Source organism: Neofelis nebulosa, chromosome 4 (assembly GCF_028018385.1).
Source record: "Neofelis nebulosa isolate mNeoNeb1 chromosome 4, mNeoNeb1.pri, whole genome shotgun sequence".
NCBI lineage: Eukaryota > Metazoa > Chordata > Mammalia > Carnivora > Felidae > Neofelis > Neofelis nebulosa.
In genome coordinates, this window is record NC_080785.1 from 119,518,519 (window position 1) to 119,540,360 (window position 21,842).

At 50.3% G+C, this 21,842-nt stretch overlaps 1 protein-coding gene across 4 annotated transcripts in view; it reads left to right on the forward strand.

Moving 5' to 3' along the window:
• Window positions 1–21,842, forward strand: part of SSUH2 (ssu-2 homolog) — a 31,133-nt gene that overhangs the window by 220 nt on the left and 9,071 nt on the right. The window contains exons 2-9 of one of the 4 annotated variants that reach the window (XM_058726138.1): window positions 11,704–11,802; window positions 12,184–12,265; window positions 13,853–13,985; window positions 15,470–15,530; window positions 16,608–16,732; window positions 18,245–18,307; window positions 19,979–20,091; window positions 21,213–21,305. In XM_058726138.1, the coding sequence (XP_058582121.1) occupies window positions 11,704–11,802; window positions 12,184–12,265; window positions 13,853–13,985; window positions 15,470–15,530; window positions 16,608–16,732; window positions 18,245–18,307; window positions 19,979–20,091; window positions 21,213–21,305 (769 nt within the window). The remainder of the gene's footprint in view (window positions 1–11,703; window positions 11,803–12,183; window positions 12,266–13,852; window positions 13,986–15,469; window positions 15,531–16,607; window positions 16,733–18,244; window positions 18,308–19,978; window positions 20,092–21,212; window positions 21,306–21,842) is intronic. The other 3 variants (XM_058726140.1, XM_058726139.1, XM_058726141.1) reach the window with 3 other exon arrangements.

Sequence of the window (21,842 nt, forward strand, 5' to 3'; positions counted from 1 at the left end):
TTCTGGGTCTGTGTTGCTGAGGGCATCCTTCCTTCCTTCCTTTTGCATGTAAAGCTTATTTGCAGCCTGTTGGCTGTTCTTCCATTATGTGCCTCTGGACAGTGGGGGAGGATGGTAACAACCAGGAGAACTCTTCTCCCTGATCGCGGTCCAAGTCTCGTGTTCTTCAATCTTCCTTTCTCTGGCTGACAGACCCCCCACCCCCGCCCCCAGCTACATGTAAGCCAGAATACCTCACTTGGGCTCCGTTCTGAGATGAAGTTAATTTTAAAGAAATGTCATGGATTGTCTTTACTTGTGATCTTCCTCTAGCAAAGAGCTGCTTATTCATTACTGCTTGAGGAACACAGTCCTCATGACCCCAAGGCTGTCATTCCTGGGACAGAAACACAATGCAATCTAAGGACTATTTAAATAGATGAAGAAGGAAATGGCATTTTAGGAAGAAATGTGTGTTTTAAAAATAAGAGGTTTTTGCTCCTGATCTGGAAGGAGCAGTGTGGTAGAGTATCAGATTGGGGGTTGGGAAGCTAGGGTTCAGGTCCTGACTCTGCTGTGTGATCTCAGGCAAGTCATTTAGCCTCAGTTTCCCCATCTATAAAAGGAGATGGGTCAGGAGTTCTTAATTTGAGGAACATGAAGGTGAGGGCAAAATGTTGTATGAATGTACTTTTCTGGGGGGTGGAAAAGTATTCTCACAATTCATTTGAATCCTGGAGAGGCCTGTGACACTAGTAAGTACGTTTTCACAGTTCCTGAACTGGCTGACTTTGAATGTCCTGCACAGGTCCAACACTGCTGTCTTTAATGTAGGCATCTCAAAGCTTTAAGTTTCAGAGCTGAGGTGGGATATGAAATAAACCCATGTGAAATCTTAGAATTTAAATTTTTGTTGGAATCCCTTTTCATATTGAAGTTGGAGACTGTACAGAGATATTTTAGCATGTATTTGGGCAGGATCTGATCTCTGATATATTGGAAATCGTGTATCCATAGTCTTATAAGCTTCTACTAATATTAAAATGCAATTTTTCCTCTTTAAAACACTGCTCATTAGCAGTCTTGCAATTTATAATCAGAGTTTCTCTTAGTAGCAGTGGGCTTGGTCAGATCTGGATTCACATCCAAGCTCTGCCTCCTGATTGCTGGCTGATTTTGCTCAAGTCACTTAACCTCTCTGAGCTATATTTCCCACAATAAAAATGGAGATCATGTCATCTTGAAGAATTGTAGAAGATTAATTGGATAAAAAGTGCCTACAACATTGCTCAGAATAGAGTAGGCATGGAATAAATGTTGACTCTAGAAAAATTATCAGATTATGTGTCCCAGGGCTTTAAAATTAAACTTGCTATTAATGAAAAATATTATCATCTGTAGTGTTTCTGTTCTGGCATCATGACTTTTGGCAAGCCAGGTGAGAGTAGGGTAAACTCTTCAGTTCCCTTAAAATTCTAAACACTCTGATTCTGTCGTAGGGTCCAAACCTCCATGCTGGTTTCCAATATAATTGAAACTTTAGGTCTACTGCAAGGTATGGGATTATCCAGAAAAGTTTTTATTTTTTAATTTTGAAATGTTTATTTATTTTTGAGAGAGAGAGAGAGAGAGAGAGCAAGTGCTCAAGTGGGGTAGGGAGACACAATCAGAAGCAGGCTCCAGGCTCTGAGCCATCGGCACAGAGCCAGATGCGGGGCTTAAACTCATGAACTGTGAGATCATCACCTGAGCCAAAGTCAGATGCTTAATCAGCTGAGCCACACAGGTGCCCCCAGAAAAGTTTTTAGAAGCAACACTGATGAAATCTGAAACTAGGTCAATATTTGCCCAGGTTTCAGAAAGGGAGACTGCTATGGGACTTATGTAATTTAAATGTCCCTTCTTAGGTAAGAGACGGCTGCCCATTTATCCCAATTGAGTTACCCTCCCCAGTCATGAAAATGTTGTCCCCTCAGTTTTTGAGTCTGTAATGTGGGCAGCTTCAGAGAGAGAATATCTTCTAACAGTGACACACTTTGGGACCAAAATGGGCATGGATAGAGACGTTCTGGGATGTGGCACCCATGTGGCAGTCACCATGAAGACCTCTTAGCACTGCCACCGTCGGCTGCTGAGACACCTCTGACAGCATTCTTGGCTGGAGGCAGCACCTCCCACCATTGGTTGGGACACCTCCAGTGATGGGCTGGTCTCCCTTCCATAGCCGAGGCCATCATGAATTCTTTCGTACATTGAGTTGACATCTCTTTCCTTGTAACTTTTACTCTTTGGTCTGGATTCTACCCCCCAAGACTACTTAGAACATGTCTCTTCCCTGTTTAAAATAAGAAGTCTTCAGAGTCTTTTCTTTTCTAGCCTGACCAGGTCCTGTTTTTCCGATGGTCCCGGATGTAATTGTGGTTTCAATCTCTCTTCTCTTAGAGGGAGACATCCCAGACCAGGGATGAAGAAGAAAAATCCCCTCCCTTATTCTAAAAACCATATCTCTTATAATAGAACTTATTTTATTACATACCGAGCTACCTCCCAGATTTGGTGTGCAAGAGCCTCTTCAAGTAAGATAAGGTCCCCATAATTTGAGGAGGGGACTGCTGTGATTCTGGACAATAGGACCTAGGTGGCACCTCCTTTCTTCTGGGCACTGATAGCTGGGGAGTGCTCGGAGCAGTGATCTGAGGCCATCAGTGGCCCACTTCCCTTGGTACCCAGGCCAGCTCTGTTCCCCAAAGGCTTATTCCTTAGTGTTCCCCCCACCCCAGCTCTGAGTTGGAGACTAGAGACTGGGTTAAGCTCTCAGGATATCTTGGTGGGAAAGATGCTGGACTCCTGGCAGGGGCCCAGCTTCTAGGAGCTTTGGTGACTGACTGTGGGGCCTTAGCGTATGTCACCCATCCCTTAGGATGGAGGCACGGCCACCAGGAGTGCAGGTGCTCCCTGCCAAGTTGGCCCTGTCCTCACAGAGCCCATCTGGTCTTTCTTGTAGACTGTCCTGTTTCTGGAAGGGGCTTGTGGTTCCCGCAACTCCTAATGGAAAGATAGGGTGTCCCCTTTGGGGAACAAGGAATAAAAACCTTTAATGAAATCATACTGCATCTGAGAAAGGGTCCCAAGGACCCTCCCAAATCATTAGCAGAGCCTTCTCTTATCCATCTTCCCAAGTGCTCCTGTCAGCAACCAGATTCCCTGAACCCTCTTGTAGGGAAAGAAGACCAGGGCCATAAAAAATAAAGTGACTTCCCCCCCAGACCACACAGTAGGCTAGCTATTTGTTGCTGTGCTCATGGCTGGGGGAATAAGGATGATTCATTGATCTGCCTTCCAAGTGTTTAAAGCCTCGTGGAGGAGGCAGACCCCAGATAGACGTTCTGCAAATAACTCTTGGAAAGCCATTTGGCAGAAACAATGGTAGAGAGTGGAACAGAGTACTGAGGGGCATGGGGAGGGGAACCGCACCCGGGCAGGCTTTGCAGGAGGTCAGGTCTGGGCTGAGCCCAGCCAAAGGGGGTGAGGGGTGTGTGTGTCATGGGCAGGAACAGCCAGAACAAGAGCTGGGAGAAATGGCACGCTGCCTGTGCCAGGGGGGAATGCACACATCAGTGTCCCCAGGGGACGAGGCCGCACTTACAAATCCCACCCCCACGTGGCCCTATCTTGGCATGATGACACTTTGACAAAGCAAGAGTTCCACATCCCAGCTAATTGAAAATTCGTAACATTTGCCGGGGTCTCTCCTGACGCACCAGAGGGCCCTGCAGAACACCAGGGAAAACTTCTCCCGGCCTTCTCCCTGTTTCTCTTGATGCTGGCCTCGCTCCCATGGTGGGCTCTGTGTTTGCTCTCCCAAATGTGTTCTCAGTGGCTCCCACCTCAAAGCTCCCACACCCCTGACTCCTCTCTGGAGCCCCAAGCAGGCTCTTCTTTTTGCTTCCCCTTTCTGCTCTGTTCTTTATCCCCACCCTCTCCCCTTCCACAGCAACTGTTTTCCTTCCTCTCACCCTGCTGTGGGCTGTGTGGGGAGGCTTTTCCCCTCAGGACTGAGGAGACTAGAATCTTTTCTTCCTGTCCCGTGGGTACTCTAGGGCCATTTAACACAGGACCTTCTCCGCTAAAGGCAGGAGCTTAGACATTAGCTGTGGGCAGTAGTGAGCCACTGCGGTGTTTAAGAGATGGCATGGCCCAGTCAGGCCCTCCAGTCTTGCTACAAAGACTTTTATTTTTTATTTTTTTTATTAAATATTTTTTAAGTTATTTATTTGAGAGAGAGACAAAGTGAGAGAGAGAGAGAGAGAGAGAGAGAGAGAGAGAGGGAGAGAGAGAGTCCCAAGCAGACTCCACGCTGTCAGCACAGAGCCTGATTTGGGGCTCGAACCCACAAACCGTGAGATCATGACCTGAGCTGAAACCAAGAGTCGGATGCTTAACCGACTGAGCCACCCGGGCACCCCCACTATGAAGACTTTTAAATAATAGAGCCAAGTATTTGTTCTTCTTGGCAAAGCAGGATTTTTTTTTCTTTCCTTTCTCTTGTGATCACCTGACTCTCCTGTTTTTATTATTTTCAATTGTGATAAAATACATGTCACATGAAAGTTGCCATCCTAAGCATCTTTAATTGTGCTGTCTAGAGACATTAAATACAGTCCCATTCTTGTGGGAATATGATCACCAACATGCATCTCTCAAGTCCTTTCATCTCTAACCCCTTTAAACAACAGTCCCCCACATACCTCTCCTCTTTGCTGCCAGCCAACCCCATTCCATTTCATGTCTGTGTGGATTTGACCACCTGAGTCTCTCCTGTCCCATCTTAAGTGTACAGATCACAATGCATTTTTGTGCATCGAGTGTATACAGGAAGGGGGTGTTCCCTGTCTTAAAGGGTCTCCCGCCCCTGTTGGAGGCGAGGCGGCAAGGGCCGAAACAAACTAAAGCAAGTTGGCAGTGGGGAGGCGTGTGAGTGGAGACATGGCATGATTTCAGTGCTTTTAAGATGATTGATTAGTACTGGAATCTAAGGCAGAAGATGTGGACTCCTTTTTTCCTCTGAAATAAAGGGAATGGCATTTTACAAAGTGGAAGTTAAAGAGGTTTTCCACTAATTATACCTTGCTCCACAAGAAAAATTCCTTTTGACACAAAAGAAAAATAGCTGGCGGCTGGTGAGCACTACCTTAGAGATGCTTTGCAAAGCTTTCTCAGCAACCTCTTGATGACATTTGCACAGAGCAATAGGGTGTTCAGATAGGTGGAAAGGACCTTGGCTTAGCATTAGGATCTAAGTTTTTGTTTTTAATTTTTTTAACATTTATTTATTTTTCAGAGATAGAGTGTGAGTGGTGGAGGGGCAGAGAGAAGGAGACGCAGAATCCGAAGCAGGCTCCAGGCCCTGAGCTGTCAGCACAGAGCCTGACGCGGGGCTCAAACTCACAAACTGTGAGATCATGACCTGAGCTGAAGTCAGACACTTAACTGATTGAGCCACCCAGGTACCCCAATGGTTGTTTATTTTTGAGAGAGAGAAAGAGAATGAGCGGGGAAGGGTCAGAGAGAGAGGGAGACCCAGGATCCAAAGCAGGCTCCAGGCCCTGAGCTGTTAGCACAGAGCCTGACGCGGGGCTCGAACTCACAAACTGTGAGATCATGACCTGAGCTGAGGTTGGAGACTTAATTGACTGAGCCACCCAGGCACCCCAGGATCTCAGTTTTAAGTACTCTTTCTTTCTGGCTCTGCTATGAGTGTGTGAGCTCGTTGCCCCATAATCACATCTCTGAGTCTCACCTCGGTCTTCTACGAAGCAGGGAAAACAGTGGTTGTCATGAAGTGCAAAAGAGATCATGCCCACACCATCCCTTTGTGAGCCACGGGACACAATGCATGTATTAGGGTGGGGTGGCCGTGCTGGAACTCGGCCCTGACCCCATGGAAACAGTGACACGGCTTGGGGACCCCCTTCGAAGTGCCCCACGCTGGGCGTCACACAATGACCTGTGACGTCCACGTTCCTGTTGTGCCCGTTGAGATCTGCACAGGAAATGACGCATCTGCCTGTAGGTCAGCCCGGAGTCCTTTATTTTTGTACATAACATAATGGTGAGATTAATTTAGCTCTGACGAATTACTGCTGCCCTGAGAGGTCAGGGTGGCTCCTGGTTGATGGATGGAGCTGTGAGTTTCCCACCTCTCATTCTTCCCCTCTTCCTGCCTTTTTGTTTGGTTTCCAGCTGGACATAGCAGCCATATGGCATTTTTCTGTCTTCTAGCACTGGAGAGTATGGATGCCCCAGCAGACCCCAGACTTCCGGGTGGGCGGGGGGCCTTCCCCGGGGAGAAGGCTATGAAGGTCTTGCCTTTCTTTCTGTGCTCGACATTTTCACCTCTTGTCCCCTGGCTTAAAGGAGCACAAAGAAAGAGGAAGACTTGCCCTCCTCAGGTCCAAGGCATTGACGAAGCATTTATTAAATGCCAGGCTCGGGGCCATGAGCTGTGTGCATGCTGTCTCATTAGATGGGCACTAATATCGTCTGCCGTGGTTCACAACCGGGGGTGGGGGTGGGGGTTGATTTCTGCAAGGATGGGTGGCTGGCACAGAGTCACGTAGTGCATGACTCAGACATATCTGAGTCCAGGACACCTGAGCCCAGGTGTCCAACCACCAATTCTGACTCCAGACACTCTTGGCTACAGTCCAACCCTGACCTTCACCCTTAATTCTGATAACTGGGCTCACAGGAGCTGCAATGACATGCATGGGCCCTGACGCCAGACAGGTTCAAATCCCAGCCTCCTTCTTTCTGACCCCCTCCAACGTACCCACACAGGTGAGTGTCAAGGGCAGCTCAAGGGCCAAGTCTGACCCGCTGCCTGTTTTTGTAAAGTTTTATTGGAACAAAGCCATGCTTACTCAATTGTGCATTATCTATGGCTGCTTTCGCCCGAGTTGAGTAATTGAAACAGGCCGTATGGCCCACAAAATCTACAGTATTTACTCCCCGGCTATTTGCAGAAAATATTCGCAGATCCCTGGTGGCGAAAATAGCTTAAAATGCTAATAAACTTAGTAGGAGCAAATACTGAGAACCAAGGTATGAATAATAGTTCCTGATGAATTATCATGTTGGGGATTTCAGGACACGTTGGCATACACCATTGTGCAGGCCTGGGATGGTGTCTCCTTGCGTCACACCCACAACTGTCCAAGGTCTCTCACTGGTTTCTGCGCAGAATCATTTGCTTACAAAGTTTAGCTTTCTTGCTCAGAAAGGCACTCTCCGTATCCGGAAACACTCTCCTCTCTCAGCTTCCTTTGTAAATTTCCTGCAAGGAGAAACCTTACAGATGCATATGCATTTCTTATTGTCAGAGGGCTGAGACAGACTCTGAGGGGAGTGGTAGAATGAGATGCTTCATTTGTCTTAATGACACCCCTCCTCCCTCCATTGTTCTCAGCCCACTTCCAAATAGCCTCCGCTGCTCCAATTTACAAGATCTATTTCTTCTTCTGGACTCTGTTTTTATTAAACTTGAAAGGACAGGACATATTATTTTTATTTTTGTAGAGGGAAAGAGCTATTAGGCTTTCAAGAGCTGAAAAAAAAAAAAAAAGGAGGGATCTAGGGGGTAAAACAGATCAGCTGTTGACCTGAGTGTGTTCAGTGACTTCATGCAGAGCGAATTTCTTTCCACAGACCACTTATCAACTTACCCTTTTAAAGTCAACTTCCCGTAATCAAATTGGCCACTGGAAAGACAGAGCTGAGTGGTTCTTGTCCCCCAGCATGAGAGCTTCAGGGAATAGGTTTGAGGGGTGGCCAGGTGTGCTGGAGCTGGAGCAAGGAGCCTTTATCCTGCTCTGATTTCACTGCTGTGTATCCTACGAATACTGGAGTAACCTCTCTGAGCCTCAGACTCTTCATGTCAAATGGAGTTAGAAGTCCTGCCTTCTGTATCTCCAGGTGAGAGAGTGGGTGTAGCAACAGGTATGGGGAGGTGCTTTCTGAGTTGTCTAGCATTTCTTGGAGTCAGTGCTTATATTATGCTTTCTTCCGTGCAGTCTCAGGACTATGTGTGTCTCTGCCATAGCCTGGCAGATCAAGCTGAGGTGTTTGGTTGTTTTTTTTTTTTTTAGTTTACTTAAATTTAAATTGGGGCACCTGCGTGGCTCAGGTGGTTAAGTGTCAGACTCTTGATCTCAGCTCAGGTCATATCTCACGGTTTGTAAGACTGAGCCCCGCATCGGGCTCTATGCCGACAGTGTGGAGCCTGCTTGGGATTCTCTCTGCTTCTCAGCCCCCACCTCAAAATAAATAACTAAATATTAACAAAATAAGTTTAAATTTAAATTTTGAGAATTGAAATGCAATTAACATACAGTGTTATATTAGTTTCAGGTGTATAAGGTGAGGTTTTAAAAGCAGATATATAGTGAGTGATTCTTCCACAGGGGTTGCCTCATGGGAAGTAGGTGGGAAGGACGTGGGCTTTGGAGAGCAACGAGCCTTGGTTTGAATCCAGCTGCATCACTCACTGGCTGTGTGATCTGAGGCGAGCCACAGCCTTTCTAAGCCCATTTCCTCATTGGGAGAATGGATAATATTCTGTGTCGGTTTGGGTCACTCAAGAAGCAGATACTAAGTGGCAGATGTGTCCGAGGTCCCTGGGAAACGTATGTGGAAGGAAAAGAGGAGAGGAGGGAGCAGGTGTGGGCAGGGACCGTCTGCAGGCTAACCGCAGGTTGGACCCCTGTGAGAGGAGAGAAGGAGGGAAGGAAGGAGCCTCAGACCATGGTGTGGCTCTCGGAAAGTTTTGCCAGGTTTGTGGGGAATCCCAGAGCAAAGATTGCCTGATGTGGGAAAAAAAGGCAGAAGGAAATGGCAGGTAAAATTGAATTTCCTGATAATCTGCAGCCCATTGATGAGTACTTGAGGCAGGCAGAGTATGGCATTTCTCTAGGAACTCCCTACTGTCTTGGTGTTGATGCTTTGCTAGCAGGGAAAACAACCTTGGCCTGGAGGTAGTTAGACCTCCCACACCCTGTGAGTCTTCTTTGGCATGTGAAAATTCTTTTTGAAATTCCCCTTTGACTTTACCTTTCCCAACTCCCAAGTATGTGATTAGTCTCTCCTCACCATCCTGGGGCAGCTCTTCCTGCCCATGGATCCTGTTCCTATGCTTTAATAAAATCACCTTTTTGCACCGAAGACATCCCAAGAATTCTTTCTTGGCTGTCGGCTCTGGACCCCACCATGACTCCACTGCCCGTTAGAGGAAGCTGCACAAAAAACAAGTCTACACCCCAGCGCCTTAAAACAACAACCATTTTATTATAGTTCATGATTTTGTGGGTCAGGAATTTGGGCAGACTCAGCTGGCTGATTCATCTCCTCCTTGTATCATCCATTTGGGTCAGTTTGGGCTGCTGTGACAAAACACCATAGACTTCCTGGCTTAAACAACATGTATTTCTCTAGTTCTGGAAGCTGGGAATTCTAAGACCAAGGCACCCTTAGACCCGGTGTCTGGTGAGAGTCCACTTCCGGCTTGTAAACAGCCACCTTCTCACTGCATGCTCACTGGGGAGAGAAAGAAAGATCCTTGGCCTCTGGGCTCTGTCTTTTCCTGGCAGGGCACTAATCCCACCACATGACCTCATCTAAACCTAATCACTTCCCAAAGGCCCTACCTTATAATACCATTCAGGGTTTCAACATATGAATTTGGGGGGACATGCAATCCATGACAGGGTCACTCAGTGGTATTCAGCAGGAAGCTGGTCTGGCCTGGTGGGTCTGTGATGGCTTTGCTCGGATGCCTGGTGGCTCGGTAGGATGGTGGAGTGGCTGGCAGGCTGGGCTCCACTGGGCCCCTCTGCGTGTAGGCTTATAGTCTGCCTGTAGTCCATGTGGTCTCCCCAGGAGGGTAGCTGATATATACATGGAAGTTCAGGGCTCATGAGGGAGTGCTCCAAGAGGGATGCTCCAAGAGAGTGCCCCAGGAGGGAGTGCTCCAAGAGAGTGCTCCAAGAGGGAGTGCTCCAAGAGAGTGCTCCAAGAGGGAGTGCTCCAAAAGGGAGTGCTCCAAGAGGGAGTGCGCCAAGAGGCATTGCTCCGAGGGGGAGTGCTCCGAGAGGGAGTGCTCCAAGAGGGAGTGCTCTGAGGGGGGTGCTCCAAGAGAGTGCTCCAAGAGGGAGTGCTCCAAGAGGAATTGCTCCAAGGGGGAGTGCTCTGAGAGGGAGTGCTCCAAGAAGGAGTGCCCCAAGAGAGTGCTCTGAGAGGGGGTGCTCTGAGAGGGAGTGCTCCAAGAGAGTGCTCCAAGAGGGAGTGCTCCAAGAGGGAGTGCTCCAAAAGGGAGTGCTCCAAGAGGGAGTGCCCCAAGAGAGTGCTCTGAGAGGGGGTGCTCCAAGAGAGTGCTCCAGGAGGGAGTGCTCCAAGAGGGAGTGCCCCAAGAGAGTGCTCTGAGGGGGGTGCTCCAAGAGAGTGCTCCAAGAGGGAGTGCTCCAAGAGGGATTGCTCCAAGGGGGAGTGCTCTGAAAGGGAGTGCTCCAAGAAGGAGTGCCCCAAGAGAGTGCTCTGAGAGGGGGTGCTCTGAGAGGGAGTGCTCTGAGGGGGGTGCTCCAAGAGAGTGCTCCAAGAGGGAGTGCTCCAAGAGGAATTGCTCCAAGGGGGAGTGCTCTGAGAGGGAGTGCTCCAAGAAGGAGTGCCCCAAGAGAGTGCTCTGAGAGGGGGTGCTCTGAGAGGGAGTGCTCCAAGAGAGTGCTCCAAGAGGGAGTGCTCCAAGAGGGAGTGCTCCAAAAGGGAGTGCTCCAAGAGGGAGTGCCCCAAGAGAGTGCTCTGAGAGGGGGTGCTCCAAGAGAGTGCTCCAGGAGGGAGTGCTCCAAGAGGGAGTGCCCCAAGAGAGTGCTCTGAGGGGGGTGCTCCAAGAGAGTGCTCCAAGAGGGAGTGCTCCAAGAGGGATTGCTCCAAGGGGGAGTGCTCTGAAAGGGAGTGCTCCAAGAAGGAGTGCCCCAAGAGAGTGCTCTGAGAGGGGGTGCTCTGAGAGGGAGTGCTCCAAGAGAGAGTGCTCCAAGAAGGAGTGCTCCAAGAGGGAGTGCCCCAAGAGAGTGCTCTGAGAGGGGGTGCTCTGAGAGGGAGTGCTCCAAGAGAGAGTGCTCCAAGAGTGAGTGCTCCAAGAGGGAGTGCTCTGAGAGGGAGTGCTCCAAGAGGGAGTGCTCCGAGAGGGAGTGCTCCAAGAGACAAGAAGTAGAAGCTGTGGTCTCTTCATGTTTCCCCCATGTTCCCTTGCTTGAAGCAGCCTCAAGCCTGTGAAGGTTCAAGGGGAGGAGATAACAGATACACCACTTGAAGACAGAAGCAACAAAGAAGTGTGGCCATCTCTAATTCAGTACCTGTCTCCTAGGGTCGTGGAATATGATCATGTTTCTATATGATCATCTGTCATGGGGGACTGGCACAGAGTAGGTACCCAGCAAACAGGAGCTGCCATTCTGAATGTTTTTCTCATCATTATTATTATCGCTGCTACTATCACACCCCCACCCCATCCCCGCCTGCCCTACAGATGTGTTGTGTGTCCCATGGTGCCAGAGTGAGATTGGCTTGTTAAACTGTCAGCCTTTTGGTAACACGCCCACCCTGGCTTGTCAGCTTCCAGTGAAGTCACCACTGACTCCCTCCTCCCAGAAGCTCAGGACTGCCTTCCTTCCACAGGTGTGGTGGACCTCAGTTTTGAGGCCGAGAGTCCTTTGGCGCCGCCAGCTGAACTCCTGGAGAGACTGCCCAGCTATGACTGGCTTTTTCAAAGAGGTGGTAAGTCTGGCGGGTCTTGCTTCCTACAGCCTCTTCCTGGGGCTTATACTGGTTGCAGAGACCTATCTGGAACAGGCCAGTGCTGGGATACAGCCCCTTTCCCCTGGGGGGCCCTGGGAAGCCTCTTATCACCATTGGGAGGGACAAGGAGCACATAGGGACATCAGCCCTGTGTCCACGAACATTCCGTGACCATATCCACAGGTATTTAAGACTGGAATCATGCTGGTTTGAGAACCACTCTTCTTGCACTAGATATATTAGCATTTCCCTTTGTCTCATTCAACCTCCCTTTCAACCAGTCTATTCTTCCTTCACCCTGCAAATACCTGTGCCTTTGAGGTAGGCTGTGGAGCCCCTGACTCCTCCCCTCTCCTCCAGGACAGCAGATAATGTTCCCACCTTTGGAGGCTCCAGGGAGACCCCTGGAGCAAAGGTGCTGGTCCTCATTCCTGGAACACAGGTGAGCTGTGGTGCCATCACACAGGATCATGTGCAGTGACCCTCACATCACCCCCACCCCCACTGTGCCAAGAGCCCTCCTCGCGGATTTTAGGGTCTACAGATCTCAACCCTGACAGTGCATCAGGATCCCAGACCTACTGGATCAGATCCTCCAGGGACAGAGGCCAGGAATGTGTACTTTACCAAGCAAGCTCTTCAGGCTGTTTGGCTACCAAGCTGCAGTCGAGAAGCACAGTGTCGACCAGGGGTTGGGAACTGCAGCTCCCTGGGCCAAATCCAGCCGCTGCTTGCTTTTGTAAATCAAGTTTTATTGGAGCAGAGCCATGCCATTTATTCACATACTGTCCGTGGCTGCTTTTGTTCTACAACAGCACAGGTGAGTGATTGAGGCAGACTGTATGGTCCATGAAGCCTAAACTATTTAGTCTCTAGTCCTTTGCAGAAGGAGTTTGCCGACTCCCTGGACCCAGGACTCTGGACAGAGCTCTGGCTTTCCAGCCAGCTTTGTGCAGAGAGAAGGTGGAACCCCCTGCTTTCTGGGTCTGGCCACTTGGCTGGTTGGCTGTATCCTGCCTTCAAGGAATCTCCTGGGTGCTCCTGGCCCCACTGCTGCCTAGAGTGCCTCCCCTTCCCCTCCCTGGCCGCCCACCTTCCATGCCCAGGGCAGACCCCGCTTTCTCAATGGAGTCCTCTTGGCCATTCTGGGCCCCACACCTCCTGCATGTGTGCAGGCCCCTCTGTGCACCAAACCAGAGGTGCTGGAGACATTGCTGTGCATGATAGGGGCTTACTGTTTGGAGTCAGGCTGCTGTGGAGAAGTAAATGAAGATATGAGGGAGGAAGAAGGAGGGGACTTCTGCTTCCTGGAGGTCTTGGTGGGGGAGGGCTTTGCTAGGAGGGGACATGGCAGCTGGGCCTCAGGGAAGAGCTTTCTAGGAGGAGAGGGAGGCATCCAGAGAGAAGGCCAAGGAAGGGGCCATTTGTTGTCTTCCTTCCCACCCATTGCCGCGCTGGCCCAGCAGGCTCATGGTGGGTCCCTGTGGGCACCACGGCCTGGTAGTTCTTGGCAGGGGCTTTCTCATGAACACTGCTCATAGCTCCTCTGGCTGAGGGGGCAAGGTCCCCAAGGGCAGGAACATGGGAACGTGGTCTGACCTAACTTTGCCTCCTCCTAGCTGTGTGACATCGTCTCCAGACCTCAGTTTTCCTCATCTGTAAAATGGCGTGATTCGTCTTTAAGTACATCTTTAAGTGTGTGTGTGTGTATGTGTGTGTGTGTGTGTGTGTGTGCTAAGATTCTCTAAGCTCTTCTCCTGAGCCCTGCACTTCAGCCACAGCAGTGTTGCTGTCCTGTCCTCTAGAAAGAACTGCCTTGCTCCCGCTGTGGGCATCTGTTCACACAGTTCCCTCTGCTAGAGGTTCCTTCCCCAGATGGACCCCCAAGTGCCTCACCACTACTGTGGCCCATGGCCTGGCCCTTCCCTTCTCCTGACCTCCATTTCCATCTGCATCAAGAGGGAGCTGGCTGGCCCTGATGAGCCTGCAGGCCCTTTCCAGAGACCCTGCTTCTGTGCTCTGTCCCCAGCAGAGTCCCCTTGGTGACAGAGGAAGTGGCCCGCGAAGCCCTCCTCAGCTTTGTGAGCTCCAAATGCTGCTATGGCAGCACAGCCGCTGGTGACCTCATCATCCAGGAGCTGAAGCAGCAGACGTTGTGCAGGGTAAGGGGGCCTGGGCCTGGCGGTCGCCTGGGGAGGGCTTTAGGCTTTGGGGCGGGGGGTGGCTTGCGTGAGGTCGAATGGGAGAAAGGAGTCTTGGGGGGGTCAGTGCATGTGAATAGCGGTGACACTGAAGTGCCTTTGCCACTCCTCTGGTCTGTAGTTGTGCATGATGACACAAGGAGTCCTTATTACCAGTCTTCACTGCAAAGCTCAACTGTGTTCAGCATCATGGGTGGCACATTACACGTATGTCTTATGAAGTCCCACAACTGCCCTGCACAGTAGATCTTACTGTCACCAGTTAAAGGGGAGGAATTGAAAGTTTAGAGAGGTAAAGTTACTTGCCCCAAGTTTACAGCTAGAAGTGACAGAGCTAGGACGTAAATCGGGTTCGCTGTCACCAAAGTCCGTGTCTTTAAATACATGAGTAACCCGCTTCCGGGAGAGATGGGCCAAGAAAGGCCCATCTACTCCCCTTGATCCCGCCAGTCACATCTGTGCCAAGGAATCGTTTATTCATGACCCTTGGGCCCGAAGCTCCAGGGAAATCTTATGTCTGTTACTGAGACCACAGTGGGCACTTATGTCCCCTTCTGCATCGACAGGGCCAAGGAACAGCTTTTAAGTTCACATTTTCTAGTGCCACTGGCACAGCCATCCTCTGGCGAGTGCACCATCACACAGAAAGCATAGAAGCCTCACAGGGAGTGGTTAGAGCAGGAGCCTAGGGGAAGAGGCCCCTGTGTAGCTGTGTGATCTTGGTCAAGGTAACTGACCTCTCTGAGCCTCTGTTTTCTCCAGTGTCAGAGGAGGAGCCAGGTGATGTCCAAGATCCCTTCTTGTTTTGTGATTTTGTGGATGAGATCAAGAGGGAGGACCTTGACATCAGGCAGAAAAATGCCTCCAAAGGGGACGTTTGAGGCAGCAGATTCGACTGGGCTCCATCTGTTAAAGGGCAATTGCTGGGGTGCCTGGGTGGCTCAGTCAGTTAAGCATCCGACTTTGTCTCAGGTTATGATCTCACAGTCTGTGGGTTCAAGCCCCGTGTCGGGCTCTGTACTGACAGCTCAGAGCCTGGAGCCTGTTTCAGATTCTGTGTCTCCCTCTCTCTCTGACCCTCCCCTGCTCATGCTCTGTCTCTCTCTGTCTCAAAAATAAATAAAAACATTAAAAAAAAAAAGGGCAATTGCTGTCCCACAGCTTGCCTTATAGAGCATTTCTGGGTGTAAAGAAATGGGAGCTGAAATCAGCTTGTGAGCCCATCGGGGGAGACTTCCTGGGGCTGACTGACCTCCCTGCAGACGTCCAGGGGCATCTGGAGCAGAAATCATCCTTGCCAGCTGTTCAAAGCAGCCTGTGGTGCTGGGTGTGGGGCCTTTCAATTTCCCGGGGAGCCTCAGCAGGTGGAAAGCTTCGTCTTTTTCCACAATGCTGTCTTCCTAAAGGGCATGACTGTGAACGTGCTGGGTTTTTTTTCTCTATAGTATCGACTAGAGACTTTTAGTGAATCCAGGATAAGCGAATGGACATTTCAACCCTTTACCAGTAAGTGAAATCAGTTTACTTGGGAACAGATATGGCAGGGGCTGGTGGAAAATATCAGGACATGTCTTATCCACTAACCTGAGTGAGATGCTCTTCTGCTTGGAGCCCTGGTTTCCCCATCCTCTGTAAAATGAGAGGGTGGGCTTTTATCCAGACTCTCCAGTGTGGAACTTGGGAAATAAATCCTTCCTGTCTGGAAATGGTTTGCAGAAGGGCCTGAAAAAGTCTAGGGTTTGCCTTTGGCCACACACTGGTGCCACCACACGGGGCTAGATCACAAAGGCAGCCTGTGTGGTTGGGTTTCCGCTTGCCTTCTAGGCCATCCCCAGTGCCTCCTTGAGTCTTGAGGACCCCATTCACTGTGCCATCCTGCCTGCTGCTGAACCCCACTAGCTGCTGAAGGTTCTCTCTGGGAAGCCCTTAGCGCTTCCTTCTCTGCTGACCACTGGTTCATCCTTTAAGACTCAGCTCCTGTGTCACCTCTTTTATGAAGCCTTTCAGGATTTCTTCACCTGCTGACCCCTTATCCAACAGAAGGAGTCAGTCTTCTGAGTTTGCAGAGGCTTTATGCAACTCTTGTCCCAAGCACTTTCCATATCCTATTACATTGTATCATCATTGTAGCTGTGCCTTATCTCCTTGAACAGAGGAGGGGAAGGAGAAAGGACAAGAAGGTGGGGAATAGTCACCGCAGTGATGGCAGTTCTTGCTTTTGATCCCTCTATCATGTGCCACCCCTGTGCTAAGCATTGCTATGCCTTCTGTTTAATTTCACTACCATCCTATATGGTAGGTGCCATGTATTTCCCCCATTTTGGAGATGAGAGAATTGCAGGTCAGAGAGGTAAATGAACTTGTCTGGAGTTGTGCAGCTGGGAAGCAGAAGAGTCAGGAGTCAAACCAGGTCTGTTCGACTTCAACACTTGGGTGCTTAACCACAGACTCTGAGGGGGCCCTTAGCGCAGGATCTTGCCTAATGCCTGGCATCAGGTGAAGGTTCCATACTGTTTGGTAAATAAATGAAAGCTTGTTCTTGTAGCTGTTCACTGGCCTTACAATGATCCCTTTCTGTGTCAGACCAGTCAGTGGATGGGCCACAGAGAGGGACCTCTCCCAGGCTTTGGGACATCAAGGTCCAGGTCCCCCCAATGTTTCAGGAAGACACGAGGAAGTTCCAAGTCCCTCATTCGTCACTGGTCAAGGTAACATGATTGTTGGAATCTTTGCCCTTCTCTCTGAGTTGGTTTCAGACTTTACAGTGCTGATCATAGGAAGTCACTGGGTATTTCCTCAAACTTTATTTATTTATTTATTAAAAAAAATTTTTTTTAACATTTATTTATTTTTGAGACAGAGAGAGAGCATGAACAAGGGAGGGTCAGAGAAAGAGGGAGACACAGAATCTGAAAAAGGCTCCAGGCTCTGAGCTGTCAGCACAGAGCCCGACGCGGGGCTCAAACCCACGGACCGTGAGATCAAGACGTGAGACGAAGTCGGACGCTTAACTGACTGAGCCACCCAGGCGCCCCTAAACTTTATTTTTTAAGAAAAGAAAATCCAGAATGCAGACTGGTGGTTCATTCCTTGGCTATTAATCGGGCTAATTCTAAGGAAAACCAGTGCAAGGAATATAGACCCATCCAAAATTCCATGCAAATTAGGGGCACCTGCCTGGGTGGCTCGGTGGGTTGTGCAGCCGACTTCGGCTCAGGTCATCAGCTCACGGTTCGCTGCTGTCATCAGAGAGCCTGCTTTGGATTCTCTGTCCCTCTCTCTCTCTGCCCCTCCCCTGCTCACTCTCTCTCTCTCTCTCTCAAAAATAAGTAAACATTAAAAATTTTTTTTAATGCATGCAGATTAGAGAATAGTCACATAGCGAAAGGATGATTCCATTTACTAACCTGTCACCAGCTTTAAACAGTGAACATTCACATTCCTAGACCCTCAGTGTGTTTTTATTTTTGCCCGACCAGTAAACAGTTAAACGGCTGAAGTGCTGAATGAAACTGATACAAAATAAAGTTCAAACTGTTTGGATTTTCAGCAGAGTCATTAAAGGGACAAAATTGGACTTCCGTCCTGTCCTATGAAAATGTAATTGCGACCTGCAATGAGGCCAACATTGTAACATATTTTGTAACATATTACAAAACCACACACGTGATATTTCCCATTCTGTTCTCATCTCTTTACCTGCCTTATTTTCACTTTAGAACTTGATTCAAGCACGTAACCTATGAGTTTTCATAGTGTCGCATGATGACCAGGACTTTGAGAGGTCAGGAGGGGGTTCCATTCTTTTCTCAGGAGTGGAAAAGCTATTTTGATTTGGTGATTAAATTCCAATAGCCAGCTCTTTGCCTTGCACAAAAATGCTGTGCAGTTTTTATGGCTTCTGTTCCAAAAGACCTCTCAGCTACCCAGTGGGCCAAGGACGTCAGCCTTTGTGGCGTAGCCTGGGAGCACGGAGTTCAGAGAACAGACTGGGCTGGGGCTCTGAGGAAATGGTAACATGACCTCCTTGGCTTGGCATTCAAGGCCCTTTGATGAGGATTCAATCCTCATCAAGTGAGAATGGCTACCTTCCCGCCCTGGGCCTTACCGGCTGCACCTCTGTTTGGGCTGGTGACATCGTGGAGTGGGTGTGGGGCAGGTGAAGTCAGGAGGTGCTGGGGCTTGGGAAACTGGAGCCCAGGAGAGGTTTTCACTTTCAGGAATGCCACAAATGCCATGGGCGCGGGCGTTACAAATGCAGCGGCTGCCATGGGGCCGGCATGGTGAGTCCTGTGTGGCCTCTGGTGAGTAAGTGATGATGTGGGAGGAGGCACCATGCGGGGACAGAGGGCTCTGCCCCGGGTATGGGGCTCCCTCACTAACAGTGTGACCTGAGGCAAGTTGTCCTCCCTTTCTGGGCCTCCATTTGCTCACCTGCAAAATGGGAAAGTTGGATTGGGAGTCTGCTACTGGCCTTTGTTCACTGCAGTGGTTTATGGTTTATGATTTCAATTCTTTTCCTTTTTTCTCATTCATTTACAAACATTTGTTGAGACTGAGTACACGCTCTGTGCTGGGCCCTGTAAGAGGACCCCGTAAGAGGTGGGCCTTCCCACTGGGAACCCTCTGTCTTTGGGTAAGACTGACAACCGACCAGCATTTGCAGGATGGGGAGATGAGTCTGAAAAAGTGACGTTCATGGGAGCTTCTAGAGGCAAAATATAGATGGGGGCCTTGTGTTTGTGTCTTAGAGAGCATGATACATTACCACAAACTGGGGGTGGGGGGGCTAAGACAACCGATTTTTATTCTCTCACATTTCTGGAGGCTGGAAATCCAAAGTCAAGGTATCCATGGGGTTGGTTCTTTCTGGAGGCCCCGAGCCACATTTCCAGCTTCTGGCAGCTGCTCCCCAGTCCAGTGCACCCTGGCCGGTAGGTGCACCACTCCATTCTCCGCGTGTGTCCTGGGGCTCCCTCAGAATGTGAGGACACCAGGCGCTAGATTTAAGCCCCACCATTGTCCAGCATGACCTCATCTGGACTAATTCTATCTTCAAAGACTATTTCCAAATAAAGGCACATTCGGAGGTTCTGGTAGCTATAAATTTTGGGGGGTGGTGGTGGGGGAGATACTGGTCAACCTAGTACAGGTCTGTAAGCACACTGCCAGGCTCTGGTGCCATCAGCCTTCGGGGCTGCTCACCACACTGGGAGTCAGATCATGCCCCTTATGTGTCCTCAGCTCTCCCCATTTGCTCCTGATCTTTTGGACACATATTGACCACTCGCCACGTTAAGCCATGTCTTCCTCCATCCTTCCCTCTGCCCACCTGCCTTCCACCCTCTGGGTGCCCACCTTCCACCTGCTGTGTGCCTTCCTCTGCTTACTCACAGGCCACCTGTGGGGCCCGCCTGTGCCCTCCCACCCGTCTCTGTCTCCTGTGCCCTTGCTCCTGCCATGCACCCCCTTGCAGCCTTCGTGGAGCCCCTCCCTGTGATCTTTTGTATTCCTCCCTCCACCCCTGCTCCCCTTCTTCCCTTCCCTCTTCCCTGGAATGTCTCCAGAGGCCTTTGTGAGCCAACTGTGGGAACGAAGCTTGGGGGCCTCTCCAAGACTGAGCTCCGCATTCCCAACTCCAGGCTCCTCAGCCAGCCCGCCCCTCTTCCCAGTCCCTCTGGCCATGGCTGTTTGGTCAGGGCAGAGTCTCAGGAGTCATGGGGATCAGAGAGGAGCAGGAGAGAATGATGTCTCAGGAGACACACAGATATAAGGCTGTAGCATCTTTGAAGGCAACAGCTGGTGGGGCCCAAAGGTACCAGTGTTCGCTGAGGCCCAGGGAGACAAGTGGCTTGTTCAGGATCACCGGGTTGGGATTTGAACCAGGTCTCAGGATGCCCTTTGCCCCCTTCCCTGGGAGGCCAGCAGGGACTGAGGCTGTGGTGTGTCCGCAGGTGAGGTGTCCCTCCTGCAGTGGAGCCAAGCGCAAAGCCAAGCAGTCCCGGAGATGTCAGATGTGCTCAGGGTCCGGCAGGCGGAGGTATGAGCGGGTCTCCCTGGCACTGAGGTGAAGAGCGCTCCCTTACCAGCTTTCTTGCTTTTCATTGTCTGCCCTTCTGGAGGGCAGTTGGGTACCCTGTCTTGTCACTCCTGTGCCCCAGAGCTGTGTGTGTAGTAGGTGCTCAGTAAATATTTGTGGAGTGGGTGAGCCTTCCTCCAGGCTTGATACTTCAAGAAGAGACTAGAACTTGTCCAGCAGTCTGTGGGTACAGATGTAAAGAATGAAGTGCTGCAGAAAGGAAGGGAGGGAGGGTTTTAGGAGGGGAGACTTCTTCCCGCCCACATGGTGGGGAAATGAATACAGGAAACTACTCGAGCCAGATATCCTTAACTCTCTGAGGATCGGGGCCTAGGCAAATTCTTATTTATAACTCACTGCAGGGCCTGAGTGCAGGAGTCAAGGAAGGTTGCTTGATTGACTGAACAACCAACAGAGTTCCATCTCTGTTTGCTCAGGTTTCTTTTATTTACATGTGAAAGGATCCTAATTCAAATGAGCTTAACAAAAAACCCTGCCCTTGTGAAAGAAAAGTCCAGAATTATATTTCTGGGATGGCTTCAGGTACAGCTGGATCCAGGTGCTTAAGCAATGTCACCAGGACTCTGTCTCAGTCCCTCACCTGGCGTGTCTTTGTGTTGACTTCATTCTCAGGCAAGCTGTCTCTTGTGGTAAAAGAGGGGACAGCCAACGGCTCCAAGCATAGTAGCCTCAGTAGATAGGGATATCCCTCTCCTGATAGTAGATAAGGATATCCCTCTCCTGATAGTTTCAGAAACAGTTACAGGGCAGATCTCATTGCACTCAACTGGGTCATGTACTCATATCTGTGTCAGCCACTGTGGCCATAGAGATCGACTGAACTGACTGGGCATGCCCAGGTCCGAAGCTAGTCATAGAAGGGGTGGGGGAAAGCCCACAATCCATGTGGGCTGGGTGGGGAAAGGGTGGTCTTCAAAGGGAAACTGGGGCACTGCCACCAGAAGCAGGAGGTCTAGATGGTGGGGAGTGGAAGCCAGTGGTGTTCACCTTAGTCCACCTCTATGAGGAAGGATTTGGGGGTGGGCGTGCTGGAAGCTGCCAGGACCCCGTGACTTACGTGAGTGGTGCCGACCATGTGCCCCTCTCAGGTGCAGCACGTGCTCAGGGAGGGGAAGCAAGACCTGTGCCACCTGCAAGGGGGAGAAGAGACTGTTGCACTTCATCCAGCTGGTCATCATGTGGTATGTGGCTGTGGCCCCATGGGGGAGGCCAGGGGACATGGCCTGGACTGGTTTCTGCAGAGAAACTCCACTTGGTTGGGGCTTTCACAACGTAGGGTTCTGCGCTGGGAGAAAAGGGCTTTAGGCCACTTGGGAGGGGGGAGGTCCCTGGGGAGAGGCAGGGTGGGTGGCTGGATGCTGGTGTGCTCCACAACGGACAGACCTGAGTTCAAATTCTGACATTGCCAGTTTCTAGTGCAGCAGCCACTCAGTGCCTGGGCTTTCCCTTCTGGGACTAGAGTCCCTGTGTCTTAAGTTCCCATGTCAGGGAAGGCTCCCCATGCGCTATGGGTTTCCCTTGTTGGGCGCCGTGCTAAGGTCTTCACAGGCAAGTACAGAATGAGGTAATAGAACAGAACTGTCAGTACTTCAGTTTCCCACTGTACAGATGAGGATGCTGAGGCCCAAAGAGGCTAAAGAACTTTCCCAAGGCCCCACCGGTAGTCATGCAAGGCCTCCAGCCCACGCCTGTCCGATTCCAAACCTATCCTCTGCACT